Source organism: Augochlora pura, chromosome 8, assembly GCF_028453695.1.
Source record: "Augochlora pura isolate Apur16 chromosome 8, APUR_v2.2.1, whole genome shotgun sequence".
Lineage (NCBI taxonomy): Eukaryota > Metazoa > Arthropoda > Insecta > Hymenoptera > Halictidae > Augochlora > Augochlora pura.
In genome coordinates, this window is record NC_135779.1 from 9,827,185 (window position 1) to 9,850,515 (window position 23,331).

At 44.3% G+C, this 23,331-nt stretch overlaps 1 protein-coding gene across 6 annotated transcripts in view; it reads left to right on the forward strand.

Moving 5' to 3' along the window:
• Positions 1–23,331, forward strand: part of LOC144474292 (uncharacterized) — an 85,257-nt gene that overhangs the window by 31,324 nt on the left and 30,602 nt on the right. For 5 of the 6 annotated variants that reach the window (XM_078189012.1, XM_078189008.1, XM_078189009.1 and 2 more), the window contains exon 2: positions 21,931–22,233. In XM_078189012.1, coding sequence (XP_078045138.1) covers positions 21,931–22,233 — 303 coding nt within the window. Of the gene's footprint in view, positions 1–21,359; positions 21,508–21,930; positions 22,234–23,331 lie in introns of those variants that run through there. The other variant, XM_078189013.1, reaches the window with a different exon arrangement.

Here is a 23,331-nt window from a genome sequence, read left to right on the forward strand (position 1 = left end):
CCGCGTAAGAAAAGTATCTTGCGCGTCGGCGAGATAATTTCTAACATGGTAGGAAAGCAATTTTATCAGATACAAAATTACACGGTCGGCTGCAACGTCGCGGAATCATTTTTTGATAAAAGATTACCTCTCTGTCGCGACACCGCAATTTTTCCTCGTTCGTGGCTTCCACCGTCGCCGTTCTTTTCGCCGGTTCAGATTATCTTTGATAAGTCACCATATCGTTCGTCATTGCTCTCTATAAAGGATCCGGGCCTGTTACACGATGAAACGCGGTATTAAATCGGTTTTGCCGGGCCAATTTGCCGGGAATAATGGAGCCGGTCTTCTCGACGATTATGCTTCGAATCTCGTCGATCCGAATCATTCTCATGCAACGATTTTCATTCTGTGCCCTGTACTAAACTTCAATCGCTTGCCCGCTACCTCGCGAATTATACACATCGCGATCTCTTTTAACCGAACCAGAAAGACTGGTTCGGTTAAAAGAATTTCTGGATATTTATTTTTATTATATGATTCCATTTTGTGTATCAGAATTACACGAAATTATTAGAATTGTTAAATTTTGTAATCTACCAAAATTATTATATACTACAATTATATGAAGTTATATTGAATGTTAAGATGATGTGGCGGTTATATTGTATATCAAAAATTATATGAAATTATTTCGCATGTTAAAATTACATAAATTATCTACAAAAACTAGCTGACTGGTACATTATGTAATATCTGTTATTTAAGGTGACCTGTCTGAAGAGAACCGATGATACTAGATATCCAAAATTCTTGCATCGAACAGAGTAATATTTAACATTTGACACCTGAAATCTGATCTCTCTTGTACCACGATCTAAGTGTCTATGTCCGACGCCTTGAACTTAGTTTCCGAGTGTATAAAGTTCAACATTGATCAACTCTAATCAAGTCCTGACTGAAACCTGATGTCTAGGCGGTCAGTGTCTGCTGCCTAGCAACGGCTAAACTTCGTTGTCAATCGGCCGAAGACAACGTATTCGGTCTTCTACTGTTCGAAATCCACGTCGCCAGTCTACTGTTCGAAATCTACATCCTCAGTCTACTTTTCGAAATCTAGATCCTCTATCTACCGTATTCAGAAATATCTATCTAGAACACGTCGCCTGATAACCAGCGCCCAAGTGTCCAAGTTTTCAGTGTTTGTTGTTGACAATTCGCTGTCTAATATCCGCCTCGGTGTCAGGTATCTAACGAACAGGTACTCAGCGGCCACTATCTAATCTTCGATTCTGTATCCCCTATCTACGACCAGATAATCAACATTCAATGCCCACTACGAGAGGCGAGCGTTGCCGTTGTACGCCGTCGATCGTCCATGCAATCGTGGATCACTATTCGCCGCTCGAATCTGGAAAGAACAGGATCCCTGCTCGCGTTAGATCGGTTTCGACGATCGACTGTTTACCTGGATCGGATGCGTTCTCGGTCGCAAATAGAACTTGCCGATCTCGCTAAGCGAGCGCGCGCGCGCGCGCAACCTGTAATCGGACACGAAATCCAAGATGTAATTCAACGCCGTGTGCACGTTACACTGTAACCCGGGTGTTTTATTACAGCCGTCTTTGTCCGCGGGAAACGAACAAAGAGCGCGTTCGATTGGTTCCTTTCGCGGGGAACAACGTATTATCTAATACCGTATTCGTATCCGATCCGTACGGATCCGATTAATATCGGTGTTTTGTTGTCGACCGCGAGACTCCTGTTAACGCTCAAACGGCGGATCCGTTTGGCAAAAATGTAACTGAGCACCGTCAACATGAATACACGATCACGTCATTTATCGGCTCTATTCGATATATTTTTCAAGGTGCCTCTTTCACGCTCTCGCGAAGCACGTGAAAATTTCAATGGATCGTCCGAGACTTGTTGCTCGAATTATTTTTATACACCGGGTCAGGATGGACCCGGTCTTCGCTCTCTGAGTGTTAAAACTCTCGCGTGCCTTACGAATTGGTAGTGGCTCGAACGGTCGATCCGCGCGATATTTACGGCTGCTGTGTTCCACGGTAAAGAACGGCGAATCCATTTCGCTGATTTCATCGGCGATTCGGTGCCGATTCGTTTATGCAAAAAAGCCGACCATTAGGGAAGAGAAATCTTCGATATTTTCGCCCGGACGGATTTATCATTCGTCGAAAAATCGACTTTCACTAATGCCACGTCTTCTACGTGACGCAACTAGGTGGCGGTGTTACATAAAAACGGTGACTTGTTTGAGCGATGACCGATTCATTTTGCCACTAGAAGCTTTGTGATTTGTTCACAGAGATTCTTATCCGTATTTGTTCACAATGGCTCTCCCGTCGCGAAGATTCTTATCGAAACGTACTATCCTTCAGAAAAATAGCAAGTAGAAGGTGTTAGTTTAGAGAGTGAAATTTTCGAAAATTTATTAAAAAGACAAACGAGATTAATCATAAAGTTACTATGAATGAACTGTAAATTATCTTGACGATGAAGTTGGTCGGTAAACGATAAACATGTTGATGAACGATAATTCTTCGTTCTCCTAACAATAAGGTAAATCTGACGAAACTACATTAGAATCATAAAGGAAGTTTATTATTTATGTTTAATCGATACAGTATGTAAAGAATTAAGAATTGCATTTCATGTTGATACTTCTACATTTTTCACGTGATACAAACGAGACGAATTAACTCAATTGTAAATTATCTTAACAGTGCATTTCGCCAGTAAATAATACAGATGTTAGTAAACAATAAACATGTTAGAAAAAAAGGACACTTGTTTTTTGAACAATAAAACTCCTTGCTTCTTACAATGGGAAAAAAGCGATTTATTCTAATTCGCTCAATTAATTATTTTTGCCAGTAGAACCTTCGCGATTTGTTCACCCGGTAGCAAAGATTCTCATCGAACCTCGAGAGTTACTAAAAAATTTACGAACAGAGTAGCCTGCAGGCGTTCTGCACACAACGACGGGCCAGTTCAAAAAATCCCAGTGTCGACGTTTACGTGCACAATAGTTGAAACTCACGGTCGAAAGTTGCAGCGCGTAGATTTCATTTTGCAACAGTGTCTGGCACGCAACACCGCTAACGGTAAAAAACGACAGACATTACCACGGGGGACTCGTCGCGTTTATGACAAACTGTACGATAAAATATAAACCCTCCAATAACAATTCAGCACGATCTTTTATTTTCGAGCATTCGACGCCGTTCGGTGTTAACGGAAAGCACAAATTTCTATCTCCTCCGCAACACGGCGAGACGAAATTCGAGAGAACTGTGAATTCTTCCAGGGACGCACAATCCGTCACTCTGCTATTCAATTGCAAATTGCTAAAAGGTAGTTTCTCACGCCTCTGCTTCCACCTCTAACGCAAATTCCTCGCTTTAGGCACATGATAGAATTTTGATCCGCAATCCGAAGGGATCAAAAATCACGGCGGCTTCCACGCGAGACCCCGGGCCGCGTATAAAACGTCAGGATCCCCTCGTCTGACTAGTAAGCATGTCTGCTGGAAATTTTGCATGATCCCCAATCTGAAGATCCATGCGGGCTGATTCAGTGGAGAAGATTAATTGTCCAGTGTGTCCACTCATTTTGAAATCGTTGCGATTGCGATGGTGCTTTCATAGGGAATGATCGGAATAGATTCCTTTATTCGAGCTTGCAACGATGAAAAGTATAAATAAATTCGCTCTTGTCATTTTTACAAGTAATACACGTTAGTCACTTTTACAGCTTTGTAAAATCGCTGAAATTGTGAAGACGCTTTCATCGAAAATATCCGAATAAATATTTCTTAACTCGAGTATTACAATAAAAATGAGAAATGGATTAGGTAAATTCAGTATTTGGTGTTACTTTTTATAAATCAACGAAACTGGAACAGCGTTCTTAAATTCTCGTAATATTTTGACATTTTAAAATATATCTAATCAATTTTACCATAGATACATAAATCCACTGTCTATTGACAAGTTTAGTATCAAAAACCCGATTTGTTTATAATAAATTAAGTTAAATAGAGCCAGATTGAATTATAATGCTCATCGATCGACGTTAACATCGGATATTTGATTATATTGCCATACACAGTGGTCATCTTGAAATGACTCGGTTCCTATTCGAAACGGTTCCCATGGAGCGCGTCTCCTATCAGAATTTTCCGACGATGCCCGCTGTTTCGTACAACGTGTAAAAGAACGTTGTAAAGAAGCAATCTCGGCGTCCTGCGCGCGGAGACGGCCGGGCCGCGATTCTTCCAAGAAACGCCGCCGGTTTCCGCGGTTCGGGTTTTACGAGTGCTCGTAAACGCGCGATCTAATTCTCGCTCGACACGTGTGCGTTGCACTTCGCGTACAGCAGGCAGGGAGAGAAAAATGTCTGCGAAGGGCGCAGAAAGGTACTGTAAAAGCCGGCTGCTCGGTTCCGTCCGTAGGAGTCCGGCAGCGAGAGAAACGGCGGCGCACCGTGGGTGGCGGCGAGCCTGGGCCCCGGCCCTACCCGCGGCCCGGTTGGGAACCTGCACACGGTGTTCTGTTTTAATGATGATCTATTTTGGTCGATGGCATTCGAACCCGTCCGCCTCGTGCTGCGTCAGTCAACAGGAAGCAATAGAATTTAATTTTCTACGGAGCACGTTTCCTCCGAGCGCGGCAACGCGGCTGTGCGGCGGGTGTTCGATTAAAAATAAGGTAACCGTGAGCGGAAAGTTCAACGACGAATTCTTCTCCGGATCCGCGGCAACGATCGCTCGGGCCACGGCTACGCGAGCTCCATTAATCCTGATTAAAGGTTGCGCCTCTGATCGATCAATCCGGTCTCGGTACCTTTCCCGGCGGCCGCGTCGCATCGATTTCAATTTTTCTCGCCGAGATTCGACCTCCGATCACGTCGGAAACCGACGTGTATTTTATTCGTTTACAGAAAAGATGTGTCGGTAGAATGCAACACTTTCGAATGCATTCCAGAAATTTCTAAACAGACTCGTATTATTTTGAACTTGTTCAAATGATTTGGAACGAAATAAATGTTGGAAACCATCCGGCCAATAAACGAATATCTGCAGCATCCTACAATTAGCGCAGACAAATTTGATGTTTCATAAAACTCCACTGTCTAGTTACGAGCTTCAAACAATTAAAGATCGTGAAAATAACAATGTTTTTACATCGTTCGATACTTGTATAGCTGGACCACGCGAACGTTTACAATGGGAAGTTCGCTCGAATTTATGGCACTGTAGGAATTTCGAAGAGACCAGCGTATTTTTGAGCAACATAATTTATTGCCCGACCTACCGCGGCGGTTCCACAAAGATGGACGACTTTCGTTCGAAAACAAGATTGTAACAACATAATCGATGTGTTGTCCGGTCGGATTTTTTATTCGTCACGGCAGACCGATTCCGCGCTCGAAAAATCGAACGTTAATTAGACCGCGGAACGCTCGACAAATTATGGCCCGCGGCGATGAAATTAAGGTGGAACGAATTGAGAGATCAATAGTTTACAACTCCCTTCCGTTGTAATAAATCTATCCTTGACCTTATAATCACCCCATAAAACTTACAGCCGTTCCTTGACCTTAAAGTCGATCGATTCGCGCTCGCCGGTTGTCCGCGTAAAATATCAATTCTTCCTTGTTGTTATAATAAGATCGGCGTATCGCGGCTCGGGTTGGTTCCACGATAGAATTTATAGCGTGCAATTTGCACGACCGGTTTCACGATCTGCAACCACGATGCACGCTTCTTCCGTGTTCGAGCACTAAATCACGAAACTTGCGATAACTAGGCTGTGGATATTATGTATTTATTTTAAACGCTGATAAGAGAGATAGAGGACAGTGGAAATATAGAAAATTACAGTATTTTCTAGCGATTTAAATTACTAAACGAAGAAGCACATTGTTATTCAGTTATTATTTTATATACAATAATTAGTCAACAAAATTTTGATTTTGCATAAAGATCCGCAGTTTTGATTTCATGCATTTACAAGAGATATGTTTGAAGGAGATGTGGAACAGTGTTAACACTTTATCGGCCGGTAGCCTATAAATCGGCTTTTCCCCCCGATCGGTAGCCTGTGAATCGGTTGCCATAGTAATCCTTAATTTGTTATCTATTATTGAGATAAATATATTAAATTGTACTACAAGCTTCAATATTATTATGTACATTTTTAAATATTAAATATCTTTCGCGATTAATAAGACAAATAAAATCAAAATAGAAACGAAAATTTTGACGACCGGATGACCGATCGGTAAAGTGTTAAGCAAAATGTAACCCTTAGCAGTTCACGCCATTTTTACTTTAAATTTAAAATAGTTTCCTTAGTAAATTCTATACTTAGGAAATTGAGGCTTGTGATTCATGCAATAATTGCACTTTTAATAGTTTTTTAAAATATAAATATGATATAATAATTAATAATGAACTGTTGCTGCATTAACATCGTTAAATGTAGAAATACCTTTTTAATCTAACATCCGATTGCCGTGAGGTTTCAATAAAAGTGTTTATAATATCAATCGTTTTACAATCTTATACATAATTCTATTTGATGCATTTATGGGTGAAAGATGAAATAATGAAAGAATTAATCGTGAGAAAGTTGGAAGAAATTCGAACCGTGGATCAGTCAATTACAATGTACGAAAATGATTTAACGGTAAAATAAGATTGCATTTGGCTCCTATATCTTGCAATTCATACGCTCGAGTTTTATCTACCACGAAGATCCGCCGTCTACTAATTACATGCAATATGTTTAGAATCAACCATAGATTAGATACTATTACAGTTCAACGTATGTTTTATGTAACAGACGAGCAACATGTTTGCATTAAGATCCACAGTCTATCGGCCTTTTACTAAAGTGAATGTCTTTTAGTATCCATGTATTATACTTGCTTATATCTGCGAACGGTGTTGTTAACAATAAACCTACCATCGTCGGCCAAATAACCGGTCCCACATTTTTTATTTGAAAAATATGAAGATTCTGTCTTAACGCTAAAACTATCGGACTCTAAACGCGACTGATGTCTATTGTTTTATAACAGTGACAAGACTAAATTGATTGAAACTTCGTATTTTATTATAACAGGAGAGTTTCCCTAAAAGATTTTCATAGAAATGTTATAACGTTAAAAATTGTAAAAGAAAGCAAGTAGATAGTTTGTTATTTAGATCCAGGTAATCAAAAGTAATATATAGTAATATTGTGTATTGTTAATAACTTCGTGGGTGGTTTCATAAAACTTTGGTTGATAATTCTAGTTCATTAGATTAAATCAATTTCTTTATCATGCATTATAATAAAAATGGCGGAAGGTTTGTTGTATAAATACAGTCTTTTCATCTTCTTACAAAAAAACATACGTCAGTTAGACTTAGGGCTCGATCCAGTGTTAATCGATCCACTTTTACGGAAAACTTGAATCGATCGAGAGCGAACGATAAGATCGATTCACGCGTACGCGGTGTTTGCGCGGTGTCTCGCGCGGTTTCGTTGAAAATCACAGCGAGAACGAAGTGTCCCGCGGGAAAACGGCCTGGGTTTCTTGGATAGAAAGCGAAACCGATTTGGTCGTGTTCTACATACGCGTTAGGCGACGCTTTTGCTAATTAAATTTCGCCGCACACGATGGACTCGCTCCGCGGCGATTTTTAATTCGCGGAATTCGACTGCGTTGACGTGAAAGTCCGGCCAGGGGCCCGGCACGTTCCTAGTTCATCGACCCCGATCAAAAGAAACCGGCTGTATAGGCTTGACCTCCTCCTCCTCCTCCCTCCCCCTCCTTCCGCGCGTTCGTTTAACGAGCACAGAAAATTCTAGCATCGCCGAAAACGGGGCTCGATCAGTTTCGATCCGGCCCCGATTCGATTTCTCCTTGCCGCCTCTTCGATTTCAACCCCTTGTTGCCTCGGCTGGACCATCTCCAAGTTCAGAGGCTCGCGAAATTTTATTCGAACGACGAGTAAGAGATAAAAAGCAACGAATAACAATACGTATTTGTCCGAACAAGAAGTCGTTGGAATGATATCTTAATTTCCTTTTTATTCCAAGCAATTGCAATTTCTGCAAAAATTTGGGTACATATTATTTTAGGAAACTAACCCGTTATTGTTATAACCTATTTTCCATTACGGTAAGATTGAAATCGCTCGGTCGAGGTTTCGAAAAGTTTTAAATGGCGTCCATGAAATTATACAGAAATTTAATAGAATTTACAAAACGGTATACAGTAAATAAAGAAAATTCGTTGTTTAAATTTAAACGATGCAATATATAAGAGATTAAGAATCGCATTTCACTGGATTCCCCTGATAACCATACAAACGAGACTTCTCCGTCCCCAGAGAGGTTACAGACAAAAGATACCTCTGCTCTCTGGAAGCGACATATTCTTATTCCTCGGAAAAGATACAAACTGTCGCGGTTTCGTTCTCTTGAGAAATATAGAGCCAGTCTCGCCTGCTATCTTTCAAAATCGTACTCTTTCTCGAAAAGTCTTATGCAACCGGCAGTCGCAGGTGCAATCTTCCGGTTCAAGGATCCAGCCGGTCACTTTCATGGCCGAGCGAAACGAGCGACGACTATAATCAGCGAAGATGCTGCGGGAAATTCTCGTAGGCCATGGAAACGCTTCTCCCTCTGTCTACCGTATGGTACCGGTGTATTCGATGTGGCGAACCATAGCCGGATAAAGCATGGTGAAATCGTTGGATCGAGAGAACGGAACACTGGAAAACACGGCTGCTCGGTGTGAACCTCGCCGAGAGGCTGCTGCCGCGTTGCACACGATGCACACGCATCCAGTGGCGCAACTCCCTTGCACCGTCTGCGTCGCTCGCAAAAAACCGTCGCGAATTCTTCTCGGCTGTTGCTGAAATGCGCGAAAGAAACTCGCGGACAGAGCGAGTCTTTCTTCCCACCTGGACGAAAACGGGCTTGCGACACGCGCACGCCGATGCAAATTTTTATCCGTCGAGTGCACGAATTGACCTGAGATTTTGTCATTTTTGCAACGGCAATTTGCCGTGTATCTCGAATTTGCTATTGGCAGTTCATCGACACTTTGACCACCGCGCTGAGAATCGCGAAGATTTCATAAAATTGAAGTGATGCATTTCATCGAAGTGAACGGGAAAAGTCAGGTAGTATTAGGTTAATTGCTTTCGCAATATTCATATGTTCGATGAATTCTGATAGAATTTGAAAGATACAAATAGGCTGGGAAATTTTCGTATTGGGGATTAGTAACATTGCCTAAGTTTTCTATCAAAGATCAGTAAAATATTCTAATCTTCATATTACAGGCAAATAAAATTCTGATATCGAGGGTTGGTAAAATTTTCTAATTTTTATATTGCAGATATGAGAAAAACCTTATCATACACGCAGCCAAAATGTTTCAAATTTAACAACCGTTACATCCAAAAATTCTGAAACTTAATAAACAAAAATAGCACATCGTATATCCCGAAAGGATCTCTATGACCGCCGAGAAACAAAATTAAAATACGAAATTTGTCTCGGTGCAGAACGCGGCGAATGAAAATGGCATACGAAACTGCAGCATAATTTGCCAAACGAAGAAGAATAGTTAGTGTCGCGAGCTTCGTTCGAAAGCGCGCGCGAAATTGTCCGCTGGTTGGCACGCGAGACTAAAAGCCGTCGATTAAAAGCGTAAATGCGTAACACATCGCCGGGATCCCTGTCTCGCTTCCAGGTGAATGTAAAACCAAAGTTGAGTCTCCTCTCCGCCGACACCTGCGCAAGGATAGGCCAGCAGACAAACATGACTCGAAGTCATTCAGCCGACCGGCGGCAGATCCGCCGGCGCGGCGCGCGGCGCTGCGTGACGTCAATACGGAAGCGTCTTCGCGAACCACAAGGTGTTTCGCTAATGCCGATTTGCAACGTGCATCGCATGCTCCGCTGTCTACTTGGTTCATTCAATAACAGCTAAACTTATTCGGACGCTTATTACGAAAGAATTAGAAAGTTCGGCATCGCGGGCATCGTTGCATTTCTGAGCTGCAGCTTAACGCTCGTTGCGTCTCTCGAAGAGCGTTGCTCTGGGTGAATCATCCTGTAGCGGTTCTGCAAGTCGGTGTGCTGTTGCACAGCTTCATTCAGAATGAAGTTTCAGACATTCCATTCTTTTAAACGTTTTGAATGAAATCAAAGTCATTTATTTAATGAAATTGAAACTGGTGTTACAATTCACCATAGGAGATGTTAATTTAAGTTTGCTTTGTTCTAAAAATCCTGCCAAGTTTGTTAGATAAATTGTGTCATCCATATGTTACATTGAAAATCATTTTTCTGGATTACACTGTATCGATTTTGTACAGTCTGGTGCATTTCACTTCTAACAGTTATGTAAATATAAACAAATTTAAAATAAAACATTTTCAATGCTGCCTCAGAGGAGTTTAAATAAATTTTATTGTGCCACGAACTAAATTCGTTTATAATGCTCATCGGTCGACGTTAATTTCAGGTAGCTCGTTAGCTGTAAATAGGTTCGCCGTCTACACATTGGTCATCCGCGAAAGGAATCGGTTCCAAAGATACCGTCTTCGAAATGGTTTCAGTCGGGCGCGTCTCCTATCAGAATTTGTCGATGATAACAGCTAATTGGTTTCCCGTGGCGCCGGTTTTTATTGTCTCCCGCGTGCACACCTGTGCGCGACCGTCGCACAAAGGCGGCCCGAGGAGAAGAATCACAAACCGAACAATAGTTACTGGCGCAAAGAGTCAATGTTTCGTACAATGTGTAAAGAACGTCGGGAAAAGGGGGAGTTTCTTCACGCGTCTTTTGAAATAGCTTCACCTGCAATCGTTCTGCGTGGAAGTTACGCCAGTGGTTTCCCCTCTGGTGTACACACGTACTTATTCGTCGTCCTCTCTTTCTCTCTCTCCCCGTCTGTCTCTCCCGAGTGTCTCGTTCCTTTCTTCCCTCGCATTTCTCTCCTCGTTTCGACCGCGATGTCGAGAGAGAGAGAGAGAGAGAGAGAGAAAGATATAGAGCTGAAAGAAGATGGCGAGAGAAAGCGAGAAAGAACATTGTCATTTCTTGAACCTCCCTTCCTTCCCCCACTCTCTCCGGCTGCTCTACCTCTTGGTCCGTCTACGCTCGAGAAGGAACCCTTCTTCAACGCCGGCAAGAACTCTCGAAGCTCAAAGGCTCATATACGCAACATATTTTTGCACACACGGTTTTCCTCCTTGGCCTCCCTTCCGTTTCGCTTCGCGCACCCTCGTCCTCGACTCCCGTCTGCGGTTACTCTCTCTCTCTCTCCCCCCTCCCTTCGGAAGCTCCTCGCACATGCGAGCAGCCCGCCGTTTTTCGTTTAACCGCGTCGTCTTCGGCTTCCCATAAAATTAGCTCGCCCGTTTCTCCGTCTCGCTGGACAACGAAGCCGTCTGCGACGAGGAAAACTTTAGAGACTTTAGGGTGGGCGCACCCGCTCTCGCATGGGCGCTTGGGTCTGAAGGTCGGCCGATCTTTGTCCGCGTTTCTCTTCCGGAAAGGGTTGCCTCTGTAATTCGTCGATCCTCTCGTGATTAGATCTTCCGACGAACAATGTGGATGCGAAAGTCTTCAGCGTCCTGTCAAGAATGTTTCAATGGCTCTAACAATAAGTTGCTTGTTGGCACGTGTTGCGCACGAACACTAAATAGAATAAATTACTTAGCTCCATTATTCTTAACCGCAGCATATGTAGAATAAGGTACTTGTTTTCGGTAACGTGTTATACGTGACGATACATCTTAGAACAAAATGCTTATTTCTATGCTGCACGTAATCACGGCATACAATAAATTATTTACTGAAATCTCTATTGGGACAAACACGTATTCCAAGCTACATTACGTTGTTCGTTCCTTGCTATTACGTTTAATAATAAATTTAACAGGCGCTAAAACTGACTAAATCGTGTTCTATAAGGACAAGATTGAATTTATTTAGCCACACTTATTCCAACTTCATTTAACAAATCGGCTAGGTTAAAATACTAATGTAAGGGTGGTAAAGATGGATTATTACATCTATTCTGATCCGGTCGTAATAACTAGAGTGCACATATTAATGCAAAATAAAAATTGTCTTTGTTAATTAGCAAGTAGACATTCATTTCTTTTCTTAACAACTTCAAATATCTTCAAATGATTTTGCTACTTCGTATTTGGTCATCATAGCTACATCGGTTCCGTAGTCTAATAAATAACTACCTCGCTTTGTGTTTCACATAAAGGGTTCTCTTAACCGTTAAACGAATAAATAAGTAGAACAATGCAACGATAAATAAACGAACAAGTACGTGTCATACACATGATCACAGAATAAATTGCGTAGCACTTGATGAGCTGCTGGTTAATTTCGAAGGATAAGCAACGTCGATTCGCGTTGCTCCACCTCATCAACTACCTGAAAGATTTATTATTCTTTGTCTTTCCGTTGTTGAGGAGCTTGCAAGATAAATCCAGGCTCGTAAAACGTCGGCGAGGAATATTTTCTCCGGCTAGCCGGCGGAAGACGCGGAACGTCGCCGTTTCATTTCCATTTGTTAGTTAGGCGTGTTGAAGCAGAACGACACGACCCGGCTTTCTCCATGCATCGAGGAAGCACGAAACGACGAACGTCGCGTTGCGGAATATAGGCGCGGTGGAGTTGTAATACCGACTACCGTTACTTCTTATTCTTCTCGTCCCTTTCTCTCTTCTCCGCCTTCCGCCTAACGATCTCCCTTATGACCTGTTCGACGCCTTCGGTGCCGAACGTTCCAACAACGACCGATCCTGTACGCCTCACCGACCTTCTCCCTTTTTCTCTATTTCTATCTCCTCCTCTCTCTCTCTCTTTTTCTTTTTCTCTTTTTCTCTCTCTCTCTCTCTTTGTTTCCCTCTCGCGCGCGATCCTTTCCGCTTCAGGTCTGTTGCCTTGAAAACTGGAGAATATTCTAGGAATCCCATTTGACTTTTTTTTCTCATCGTCGCCAGGTATTCTTTTCGCCGGTCCCGACGAAATTTTCCGTCCGTTTCGCCTTCGCATTTGGCTCGGAGAGCCGACCGAATCCATTGAGCACGATCTCTCTGCGAACATTGCGTGGAGAATCGCCGATCGATATTCTGCGCAGCGTCCCCGTCCGAACAAATTTGTAGAACGCGTTCTTCTCGATCTGTTTGCGAGATAGGTGTATTGGGAGAGCTGATTGTTGGAGGAGCAAAGGGTTATAAACAAAGGAAATTTACGCTATCGGCGATCGCCGCGACATATTAATATCTTGTATCGCTCGAATATCTTGATCCGATAAGCTGTGAATCAGCCACCTGTGTTCCGTTGATTCAGTAACGTCTTACGTGTACCGCGCATTCAAATTCTGACGTCGCTCTTTCTCTGCCGTCGTTGTCGCTTCTCACCGAGAAGGAGAATCAAAGCTGTTGGAACACAAAGGCGGTCGTCGATCTTCGTCGACGTTCTTTCTCGAAGCGTGCAATTCGAAAAATTATAGACGATTTTCGGTTCAAAGGACTTCTGGCTTCGCACGAAACAAAGGATGCGGAACATCCTCTAGAGCAGTGTTTCCCAACCTCTTTTGGACCATGGCCCACCTCAACGACAATGCTTAACGTTTATGGGAGCTTCGAATTAAAAAAGAAATGAAAATACAAGTATTGGAACAATTATAAGAAATTATATAAATTTGGAAAGCCGATAGAAAATAGAAAATCGTGAATCATTCATTCAAGCCTGTATATTGTAGTAAAAATGTCTGCAGATGTCTAGGTGCGTTCAGTCTTCTTATTCTTCTAAGACTGCACGCATTAGTCGCCATCAGTGCTCGGTAGGTTCAGTGTTAACATTATAAAAGTAAGTCACACGTACTGCTACGGAAGAATGACGATACAGAATTTATTTAAATATCTTGTTATTTGTATTATAACATATGCTTGGCGTTAGGAAAAATATAAGCCTCTAAGTATCCAGGCGAAATTTGCATCTTTGAATATTTTCTAAAATATCCTTGAATATTTATCTTAAGCCGAAGGATCTGGCTATCTGGTTCCTTCACCTAAAAACAACCTAATCATAAATTGCACATAAAAGCAGGAACATCATAAGTATTTCTATCAAATTTATTTAAAAACTATAACAAGCCTGGGCTTAAGAAACTCTTAAGAAATAATAATAATAATACTTATTTGGCCAACGGGAGAAGTTCTCTGAGTTACACTAATAGGACAATATGCCGCACAAATGACACATCAAAAAGAAAAAACAGAATTGATACAATAAAAGATACAATAACAAAGTAAGTCAAATAAAGCGAGCGATTAAAACATTTAAATAAAGTGAGCATGGAGGGAGATGAAAGAGAATGATACAGTAAACAGAATATACCTTGAAAGGGGGGTTAAAATGAAAAATGTGAAACCGGTCGTTTTGATCGCCGTGTGGTAGGTTAAATGTAAATTTCTGTTAGGAAGGTACAGGGAGCACGTTTGTCGGATGAGAATCCCGATGAAACGCTTTGCGGCAGGAAGGCTGGACCGGCTGGGTGCCGATTTACAGTCGTGTACTTATGAATCGCAGATCAGCATTGGACCGGGCAAAAGTTGGCGGTGCGTCAGCCGGCTGGATGCATATCGGGTCGTCGCGCGCGCTTGTTGTACGCGCGCAAATGTCTCCTTCAACCTTTCATTCTCGTCCGGGCTGCGTATCTGCATTAAAATAACGGCACCTCGGCTACGACACAGACGGCAGTCGCCTAACGTGACTCTACGGCTTCGACCTCGAACCCACGCGGCCTCGTAGTCGTCGGCCTGCCTTCTCTCGCTCTAACTCGCATTAGAATAGGAGAGCAGATAACGCGTGAATTATTGCCACGATTGCATTCGTATCGATTCTTTCTTCTCTCTTCCTCTCTCGCTCTGTCTCTCATTTTCCCGCATGTCCATACTATTTTCAACTCACACAAACATCGAATTCCCCCCCCCCCCCCTACTCCTGAAGCGTTTAAGAGCCGGCGAGGAAGAGTTTCTGATCGTCTCTACTCCTCTCTGTGCTTAGTGTGCCAAGGAACTTTCTACGGAGACACGCAGAGACGGTCCGCGGACGATAATAACACACCGGCGCGCGTACTGTAATAACCGATGTTGATAACCTTCGTTACGGAAAAGCGTGAACAACGAAAACGGCTGCTGTGGAGGTTCGCTGACATTGTCCACGGAGTTCGGAGCCTCGAGCGTATGTCGCACGGTGGTCGATTTTTCTATAAAACGCGGCGAAAATCGGTAATGCTTCTGGCCTTACTTTATTGGCAAATAATAGAATTAGTATACCGCTCGACGTCTAGTTTTACGGAGCACTAAAAGCAGCTGTTTTACGATGCTTCATAAATATAACAAGTATATATTTATTTGGATCTTTAGCGATTTTACTCTTATGTCCGGCGAATCAAATTTATCGAATAAATTCCCGATAAATGTGTATTTATAGGATCAATCGTAAACTAAAAGATTCGGATCGATTGAAGGAATCACTTTGGGCAGTTTTATAGCTTAGTAGGTTTAGCGTTTTAAGTCCTGCGATTTTCATCTTCGAAAGTATTATCATATTATAATACAAAGACACAGGAAAAGTGATGATAATAATAAAAAAAAACATGATCTAACAAGATTCATTACTAAGAATGAGACAACTACGCTATTCAATCAAAATTGGACCGTTTTTAACCATCTCGAAATTGAAATCTTCATACTAAATTTTACATGCAATTGTCGTCAATATTGGTAGTGTCTAATTCTCCTTTTATAATTTTATAATTTTTATAAGATGCCACATGATTTTCATAAAAATCGTACGAACTCATGAATCGTGATCAACTTTTAGGGAAAGGTACCACCGTGCGCCTACCCTTGAGACTCCTAGATCAGTATTACGAGCAATTCGAGTTCACGCTTACCGTTCCATCTAATTTTCCCCTCCTTAGGCGAAGTTATAATCATCTGACTCCGCGAGGGTGAAAATTCTATCGGAATTACCGTATTACCCATCGATGGTTCATTTATTTGCGCCTTTGAGGCATTTCTGCTTAGACGCGATGCTTCTCGGCTATAGCTCATCGAATATAAATGCGTTTGTAGTAGTCAGATTTCCGACAGTCGAACAAGGAACGCCACGTAGAATCAGAAGTTAGATTTCGGACGCAAGAAAGAGGAAACTCGCAGCCTTTCGGCGAACCGCAGCATCGATGCCGGAAGTAAACAGAGGTTCGCAGCGAGGAAGTTTATAGCGCAGGCAATGCGTTATCGTAGAGGAAGTTTTCACAACTCGTGCACCCGATCGCGCCTCGAATTTACAGAACCAAACATCCCCATATCCTCCAACGACCTAGGAAGAATCCAACGGCCTTTGGAGAAAACAAGTTACCACCGAAGCAGTCAAGCTCTCCCCGCTGCTGCCATCGCTGAACAAATTACACTTTGTCTTTCCTAGATAGCGGCGGTTCGATAACGCGGTATTAACCAATCGATCGCGGAGACAATCCATCAGGCTTGCCGGCGACCGCGCACCGGTCGTCGCCGCCGCGTAAAAACAATCGGTGATAGATCTCTCTCGCGTAAATTCACCGGGAGCCCCGTGCAACTACGTACACAATTTTCGTTCGAGGTCTGTGCCCGCCGCCGGCCCCTGTTTCGTCCCGGTCCTGATCGCGCGCGCATTCTCCGTCCTCGTTTTTTCCTGCATCTGGATCACGTTGCATTGTTCGCTGCTCGGCCAGCGGATATACAGAAGCGAAATGGCAGGAGAAGCCCAAAAGAAAGAAGATCCAGAAGAAAAGGAGCAAGAAGGAAGAAGCCGTTGGACGAAGAAAAACGGGCGGCGGGGTGGCGGGAAAGGCGGAGGTTGAGGAGGACGAGAAAAGGTAGCGAGAGAGGAAGAGGAGGGTAGATGGTACGACGCGGTAGCGGCGGAGAGAAACCCGGAGACAAAGACAAGGAGAAAAGGGTGGAGGGGTGAGGGGTTAGGCGACAGAGAGAGGGAGGGATAGTGCGAGAGAATTAGAGTGGGAAAGAAAAAGCAGAAAGAGTATGGGGGCTAGAGAGGTATAGGTGTTTTTCTTCCAAAGGGGACTTTGTACGCTCGTCTTGGCAGCGGCACGACGCCGTGTAGGAATCGGCCCGCGCACGCTTCCATGGAGGGGGACAAACGAGTTGTCGGTACCCCGAGAGAGTTGGCCGGATGGCGTTGGTGGGGAGAAAAAGCGGTGAGGGAGCGGTAAGCCGTTAGGGCGAGGGGCGGCGAAACGGTGCGGATCGACGAGCTCAGGGGAGGGGGCAGCCTCGGACACGATACACGACACAAGGAAGGATAGAATCGAGTCGTGACCGGTGGTGGGGGTAACCCGCGAGAGGGGAAGGGCGTCAGCTGCGTAGAGGTAGCCGGAGCGGGGACAGGGGCCGAGAGAAGCGATTGGAACGAGGAGAGCTGAGTCATAGCGCTGTTGCCACGTCCTCGCCGGCCTCGTTGAGGCGTCCCGACGTTGCCGCTTGTGCGACGTTTGCGGCTTATGTCAGTGTCGTCTGCCGAGAATGGTACTGCTCTGAGACTTTTCCTGCCTTTTACACGTATCTACCGCAGACACGGCACACCCAAATTCGAACGAATCCATTTCCCAAGCGAATGGTCGCGAGTACCCTACCCGACGAGTATATTCGTCGATATCGTTCAACCCTATGTTCTTCTTAACGGAAGATACGAATATCGTTCGCATTGCCAAATTCGGCTTGCGTGTATGTAATTTTGTTAGAGCGTCCTAAACCATGGTCACTTCATGGAAACGTAATTTTGTTGATATTGAAACAGTAGGGTCACTTACGAGAAACGAAGAAGTTCTCCATCAAAGTTCGAGGATTTATTGTTAAACTCTTGTAGAAAATAACTTCAGTTGGATATTGTCGAAGAAGAGTTGAAGAGAATTAATCGACCACTTTCTATTTTTCGATGTCACTGCTGTGTACCAGTGAACTGTAAGGGGTCAAACGGTCCTCTGACTCGATACCTCCCAGGGAGAATTTGCGAGACTACAGCCAGCGTCCTCGTAGAGCCAGACGGCTTTTTTTATTCGATTTCGCGAGATTCGAGGCGAAATCACGGGGGGCAACGGAGGCCGGGGAAAAGTCGAGAAACAAAAGCCTCCTTTCTTTGTTGTTATCCCGTAGTGTTCGTTCTGCATTGTATTCCTTTTTATTCGCGCTGTTCCTCGTGGAATCGTAGAACCCCAGCGTATTGTTGAAGTTAAATCGACACACTCACGGCCCTCGGAATTCCGAGGTCCGGAGAAACATGAAGAATCATGCCGGTGGACCTGGTTTTCCTCCACTTTGAACTTCCTACGCTAAACGGCCGGCATGTTTCGTCGAATTCTTATCTCTGACGCGGAGACTCAATATGCGGGCATGTTGTGTCAGTCGACGAGCTGCATCATCGTTACTGAAAATGGCTAAAATTTCGTTGCCAGTCGTTTACGTAACACTGGACACTCACTAATTTTCCATAATGATAGTCCGATCGACGGAGTTACTCGGTAAGTTTCCGTAAATTAAAAAGATTATTCGTTTCCGTTAAGATTTCGTTCGTGATCACAGCGATCGAGAAGCCGGCGCGACGAAAGCACCCAAAATTGTTATGTGTCACGCGTGACACGTTAATTGATTTCTAGAAACGGAAAATTTCCCCGTTCTCTCTCTTTCTCGCTTTCGTTCCTACACACATACACACATACTGGCCAGGGTCTCTTAACCGTGGGCCGATGTATTGATTTCCCGTACGTCTACCGTTTCAAACGTAGAAAGACAAACGGCCGTCCGACTGGATGCCGTCGCGATGCCTCGTGAGATTCGGTTTCTCGGAGGAACCGTATTTTTTTTCCCTCCCCCCGACGAAAGGCACTTACATCTAGGGCGAACGATTTCCACTGGTGTCATCGATCGGACGCCGCTACCAAGAGATTTCATTGTAACTAACGACATAACCGTGTGTTAAGTACAACGGAGATCACTTGAACATCGAAACATGTAAAGATTTGCAGAACGTCACACACTCTCGAAGCGTTCTACTACAGTGCCACTCTCCGGTGATTCCCCGACACGTATTCCGAGGTTCGTGGACCTAGTCGACCATCTTTAAGGCGACGACCGGCTCTCGGTACCTCCCATGGCCGGAGATGACGTTGCCGCAAGTCGGCGCTTCTCTTTTTTCTTCCGCGACAGAAAATCCAACTCTGACCTAGAGACTTGAAATTTATGGAAAGTCATGGTAATGCCCGTCCACATCAAGCAGAACTCGGCTCGCCTCTCTGTACTTCGTTGGAGAGGAACGAAGGAATTGAGCGGCCGGCCGGGAGCGAGTCTGCCGAAGTAAAATTCCTCGGCGAGCAGCGAGCGGGGACTATGGAGGGGAATGGGTACGGTTTGCGGCTCGCTGGCCAGCCAGCCAGCCAGCCACCGTGGCACTCTTCGTTCTCCCCACCATCGCGGCCTTCTATCTTATTTCTTCTCCTCTCGTCCCTGCCCCTTCTCGCCCGCTTTCACTCATGTATGCCACAGAAAAGGACGTTCTCGGGGAGCGCTCGGTGTGCGCGAGAGACTTTTCAACGGTTCGATTGTGTGCGCGTGTACGCCTATGCGCACGAGCGCCAACGTTTCACGCAGGAGAATGTGTGGGAGAAGAAAACAAGGGGTTGGAGGAGTGAAGAGGGAGGAAGAGAATCAGAGAGAGAGAGAGAAAGAGAGGAGAACGAACGAGAACTGGGTGGGATGGAAACTCTTGCGGCCACGACGCACAGAGCGCGATCGGTTCTCTTTCGTAAAATGTCACGCAGAGAATAAACGCTCGATACCGATAATCGCTACGAATAAATACATCGGTCTCTTCTCCTCCCGTATTTTTTCACTGATTCCGTTTCTCGCCCCTTTTTCATCTTTTTTTTGCTTCACATTTTTTGAGTCGATAGCATCGTGTGTTGTCACGTACGAAACAACTGGACCCGTTGTTTCCGAGCAAAAATTTCGAGATGGCACTGCTTCCACACGTCACAAATCGAGCATCCGAGGAAACTCTCTTGGGGAATTTCTGTGCGTCGGACACGCGGAACGTGGAATCGGAACGGAAAACATGGACGGCACGTCACGGTAGCCATTTTGTCCGAGCGATCTTCCAGAGTATGTGTCGTTCCGACATTAGAGCTTATATCCTCTCGGTGTTTTCTCCTTTTTCTCTCCGGCAGAAAGAGATCAAGTCGAACCCCGGAAAATTGAAAATCTTTTGCGCCAGAGTAGCCTCTCGGGACAAGGGACAACACACATCTCTCTCCTGCTACAGATGCGGGAAGATCCAATTCGTTTCGACACGGCGGATAAACGTGTTCGAAATGTTCGAGCGAAACGAAGTGCAACGAGGGAAGATAAAAAACCGTTATACAAAGACTCTTCTCCCGTGCCCCTTTCCTCGCCATCGAATCACACGGCATATGGAAGAGGGGCCACGCCCCGTTCGCAGGCGATCCGACATATCACGATAGAAAAAAGTGTGTGCCCGGTATATCCTGATAAACGAACGTGTGTGTCGTCCTCCCTCGTTTATACGAAATACAATCCACCGGTTTTCCTTGATTTTCGTAACGGCCTAGCAAGAACTCTTTCTCTCTCTCTTTCGCTCTGTCTCTATCTCCCTCCCTCGCTCTCTCTCTCTCTCTCTTTCTCCCTGCGCAGTAGAATATCCAAGCGCGAACTATTAATCCAAGGTGCCGCCCAATTCTCGCGCATTCCTCTCTCTCTATTCGCGTAATCGAAGCTCGCTACTTGTCGAGTGTTACAGAACAAACAACGGATTGTGTCTCTAATGCATTTTTCCGCTGATGCGTTATTGGCTGCGTGTCTGATCCGGGATATCAAAGAAGAAAAATAAAAAACAAAGCTTCTCCTCGGAAGAACGCACAAGGAAATACGTGCGACTCACGCGAGATTAGACGAACAACTCCCAGAGATACTCCGTGATCGTTCGAGCCTTTGCGCTTGCGCGTAATGTTCTTCTCCCAGCTGACGAATCAGAACCGGTCGATCCCCACCGCGATGCGCGCTCGCCCTACCTCACCTAGTAAGCCCGTTTCTACTGCTGCCGAGCTTTCTGTACACAGGGTGTGCCAGAAACAACTTTGGCTCTTTGTTTTCTTTAATTTCGTCGAAATTCAATATCTCCGGCCTCTACAGGGTGAAAACAAGACGCGCTTTCTTTAAGTATACCGATCTGGAGTCGCGGCCGAGCAAAGTACGAGACGCCCGACAGTTCCGTTCTCCGAAACAGCGGACCAATACAGTTGCTAAAAATATTATCACCATACTGAGAACTGTTCTTCTTCGGCCACCTGCACGCGAGAGAATTTCAACAACAGTCTGATTAGTAAATTCCTCGATTCGATTTTCGGTGTGCGTGTCAGGTTAGGAGCAGAGAACTTAGCAAAACAGTCACGACATCTGTGCGCACTTCTTCTCCGAAATCCTAACCTGTGTTAGCGTGACCCTCGTCTGTCCTGCAGTCACAACTTCCGGCCATTCGTCGAATTCCCCTGACATTTTCATGTCTCCGAGTGAGCCCACTGATTACATTTACTTTTTAGAAGAATTAGGTAGTAAACATTATTATGCTGGCGATCCCAGAATGCATTGTTTATTCCTGAAGGCAAGCGACGTCTTGTTTTACACGGCGATCCCTGCTCGTGCCTGTTTCTCTAAGCTCACATCCATCTGACACGTATATACCGTACACAGCTGTTAACGGAAAGTTTGCCGGCTTTAATTAACGAAGAAATTCTGTGTGTTTCAGGTATGGACGCGTGCAGAGCGTCAAGCTGCTGCCGCGGGGCGAAGAATGCCCCGTGGACGGAGGTACCGGTGGTTCCCTTGGAGAAGGCAACGAGGGTGGTTCCGGTTCCAATTCTGGGAACGGCGGCAGTGGCGGGGGTAGCGGTTCCTCGAGCAGCACCGGGGGTGCCTCCGCGACGGTGGCGTTCATGGATATCAAGTCCGCAGCGAAGGCCCACGCGACTGAACACACCTTGGACGAACGAGCCCTCACCACACAGTACTACGAACCACAACATCTTCAGCACAGGTTTCCCTCGCACGGGTAAGTTCATCCACATCGTGCAAACAACCTGTCTCTAACATTTCCTTAGCTACCCGACAGGATTACTTTATTCTAGGGATGGGCGACTCTCGATCGATTCTCTACAGAATCGAATTTCGACCTTTTTAAATCGATTCTAGAATATTTGATTTTGAAACGAATAGAATCTGGGTTGTGTTAAAGTTACGTCCATAATTTATATTATTTAAATTCTTTCCTCCGAATTGGGGGTAGCCTTAAAAAAGAATTGTTTTCACTCGGTAATCTATTAATCCGGGTCACATCGTGCGACACCAATCTCACAAAATAACCGATTCGCCGGAATTGTAATCGTTGTTATAAATGTAACGTGGTCGAAAGTCGAGATACATTCGGTAATCGAGGAGCCACGTATTGGCGTCGGTTATCGTGATGAGTCATGTCGGGGGAATTAATTAAATCTCACTCTATTATGACGTCCAAAAACGAAAATATGATTAGGAGTTGAATTTTATAGTTCAACAAGTTATTGACACGACCGATCGGGATCTGATATCTGAGAAAATAATCTCGGAATTTGTGGCGATGTAATTGGTTTACAATCTGGCGGGCTATCCATAAAAAGTACACCTTTTTCGCTATCATTCGATATTGGATTGTGGTGATTTACTATTATACCACGTGCTGCCGGGAGACGCGCATTGTCGACACGTAGACTGATTGTGTCAAATATATGGGTCCGAGGCAATATCGCGGATTTTATTGGCTGTCGATTTCCTTCTCAGCCAGGGATCGTATACTTTAGCATTAGATTAGCATCGGTATATAAGCATGCACAGGGATGTGGATAATCTTATTTGACATACATATAAACATTACTACGCATGCCTCCACTCGGCGTTATGGCCAAGGTTGACACCCCGATGGCGTAATTTCACAGTATTTATTTTTATTTTAACTCGTCTATTACGTAAACGTTACAAAACATCCTCCACCGCAAAAAGCATTCACTGCTCTCAAAAAAAAATTCGTTAATGTAATCGTAATGTCATAGTTTCAACGGAAAATAGTTACGAAGTCGTCGAAGAAACATAAAGCATTGCATCGTAATTGTAATGC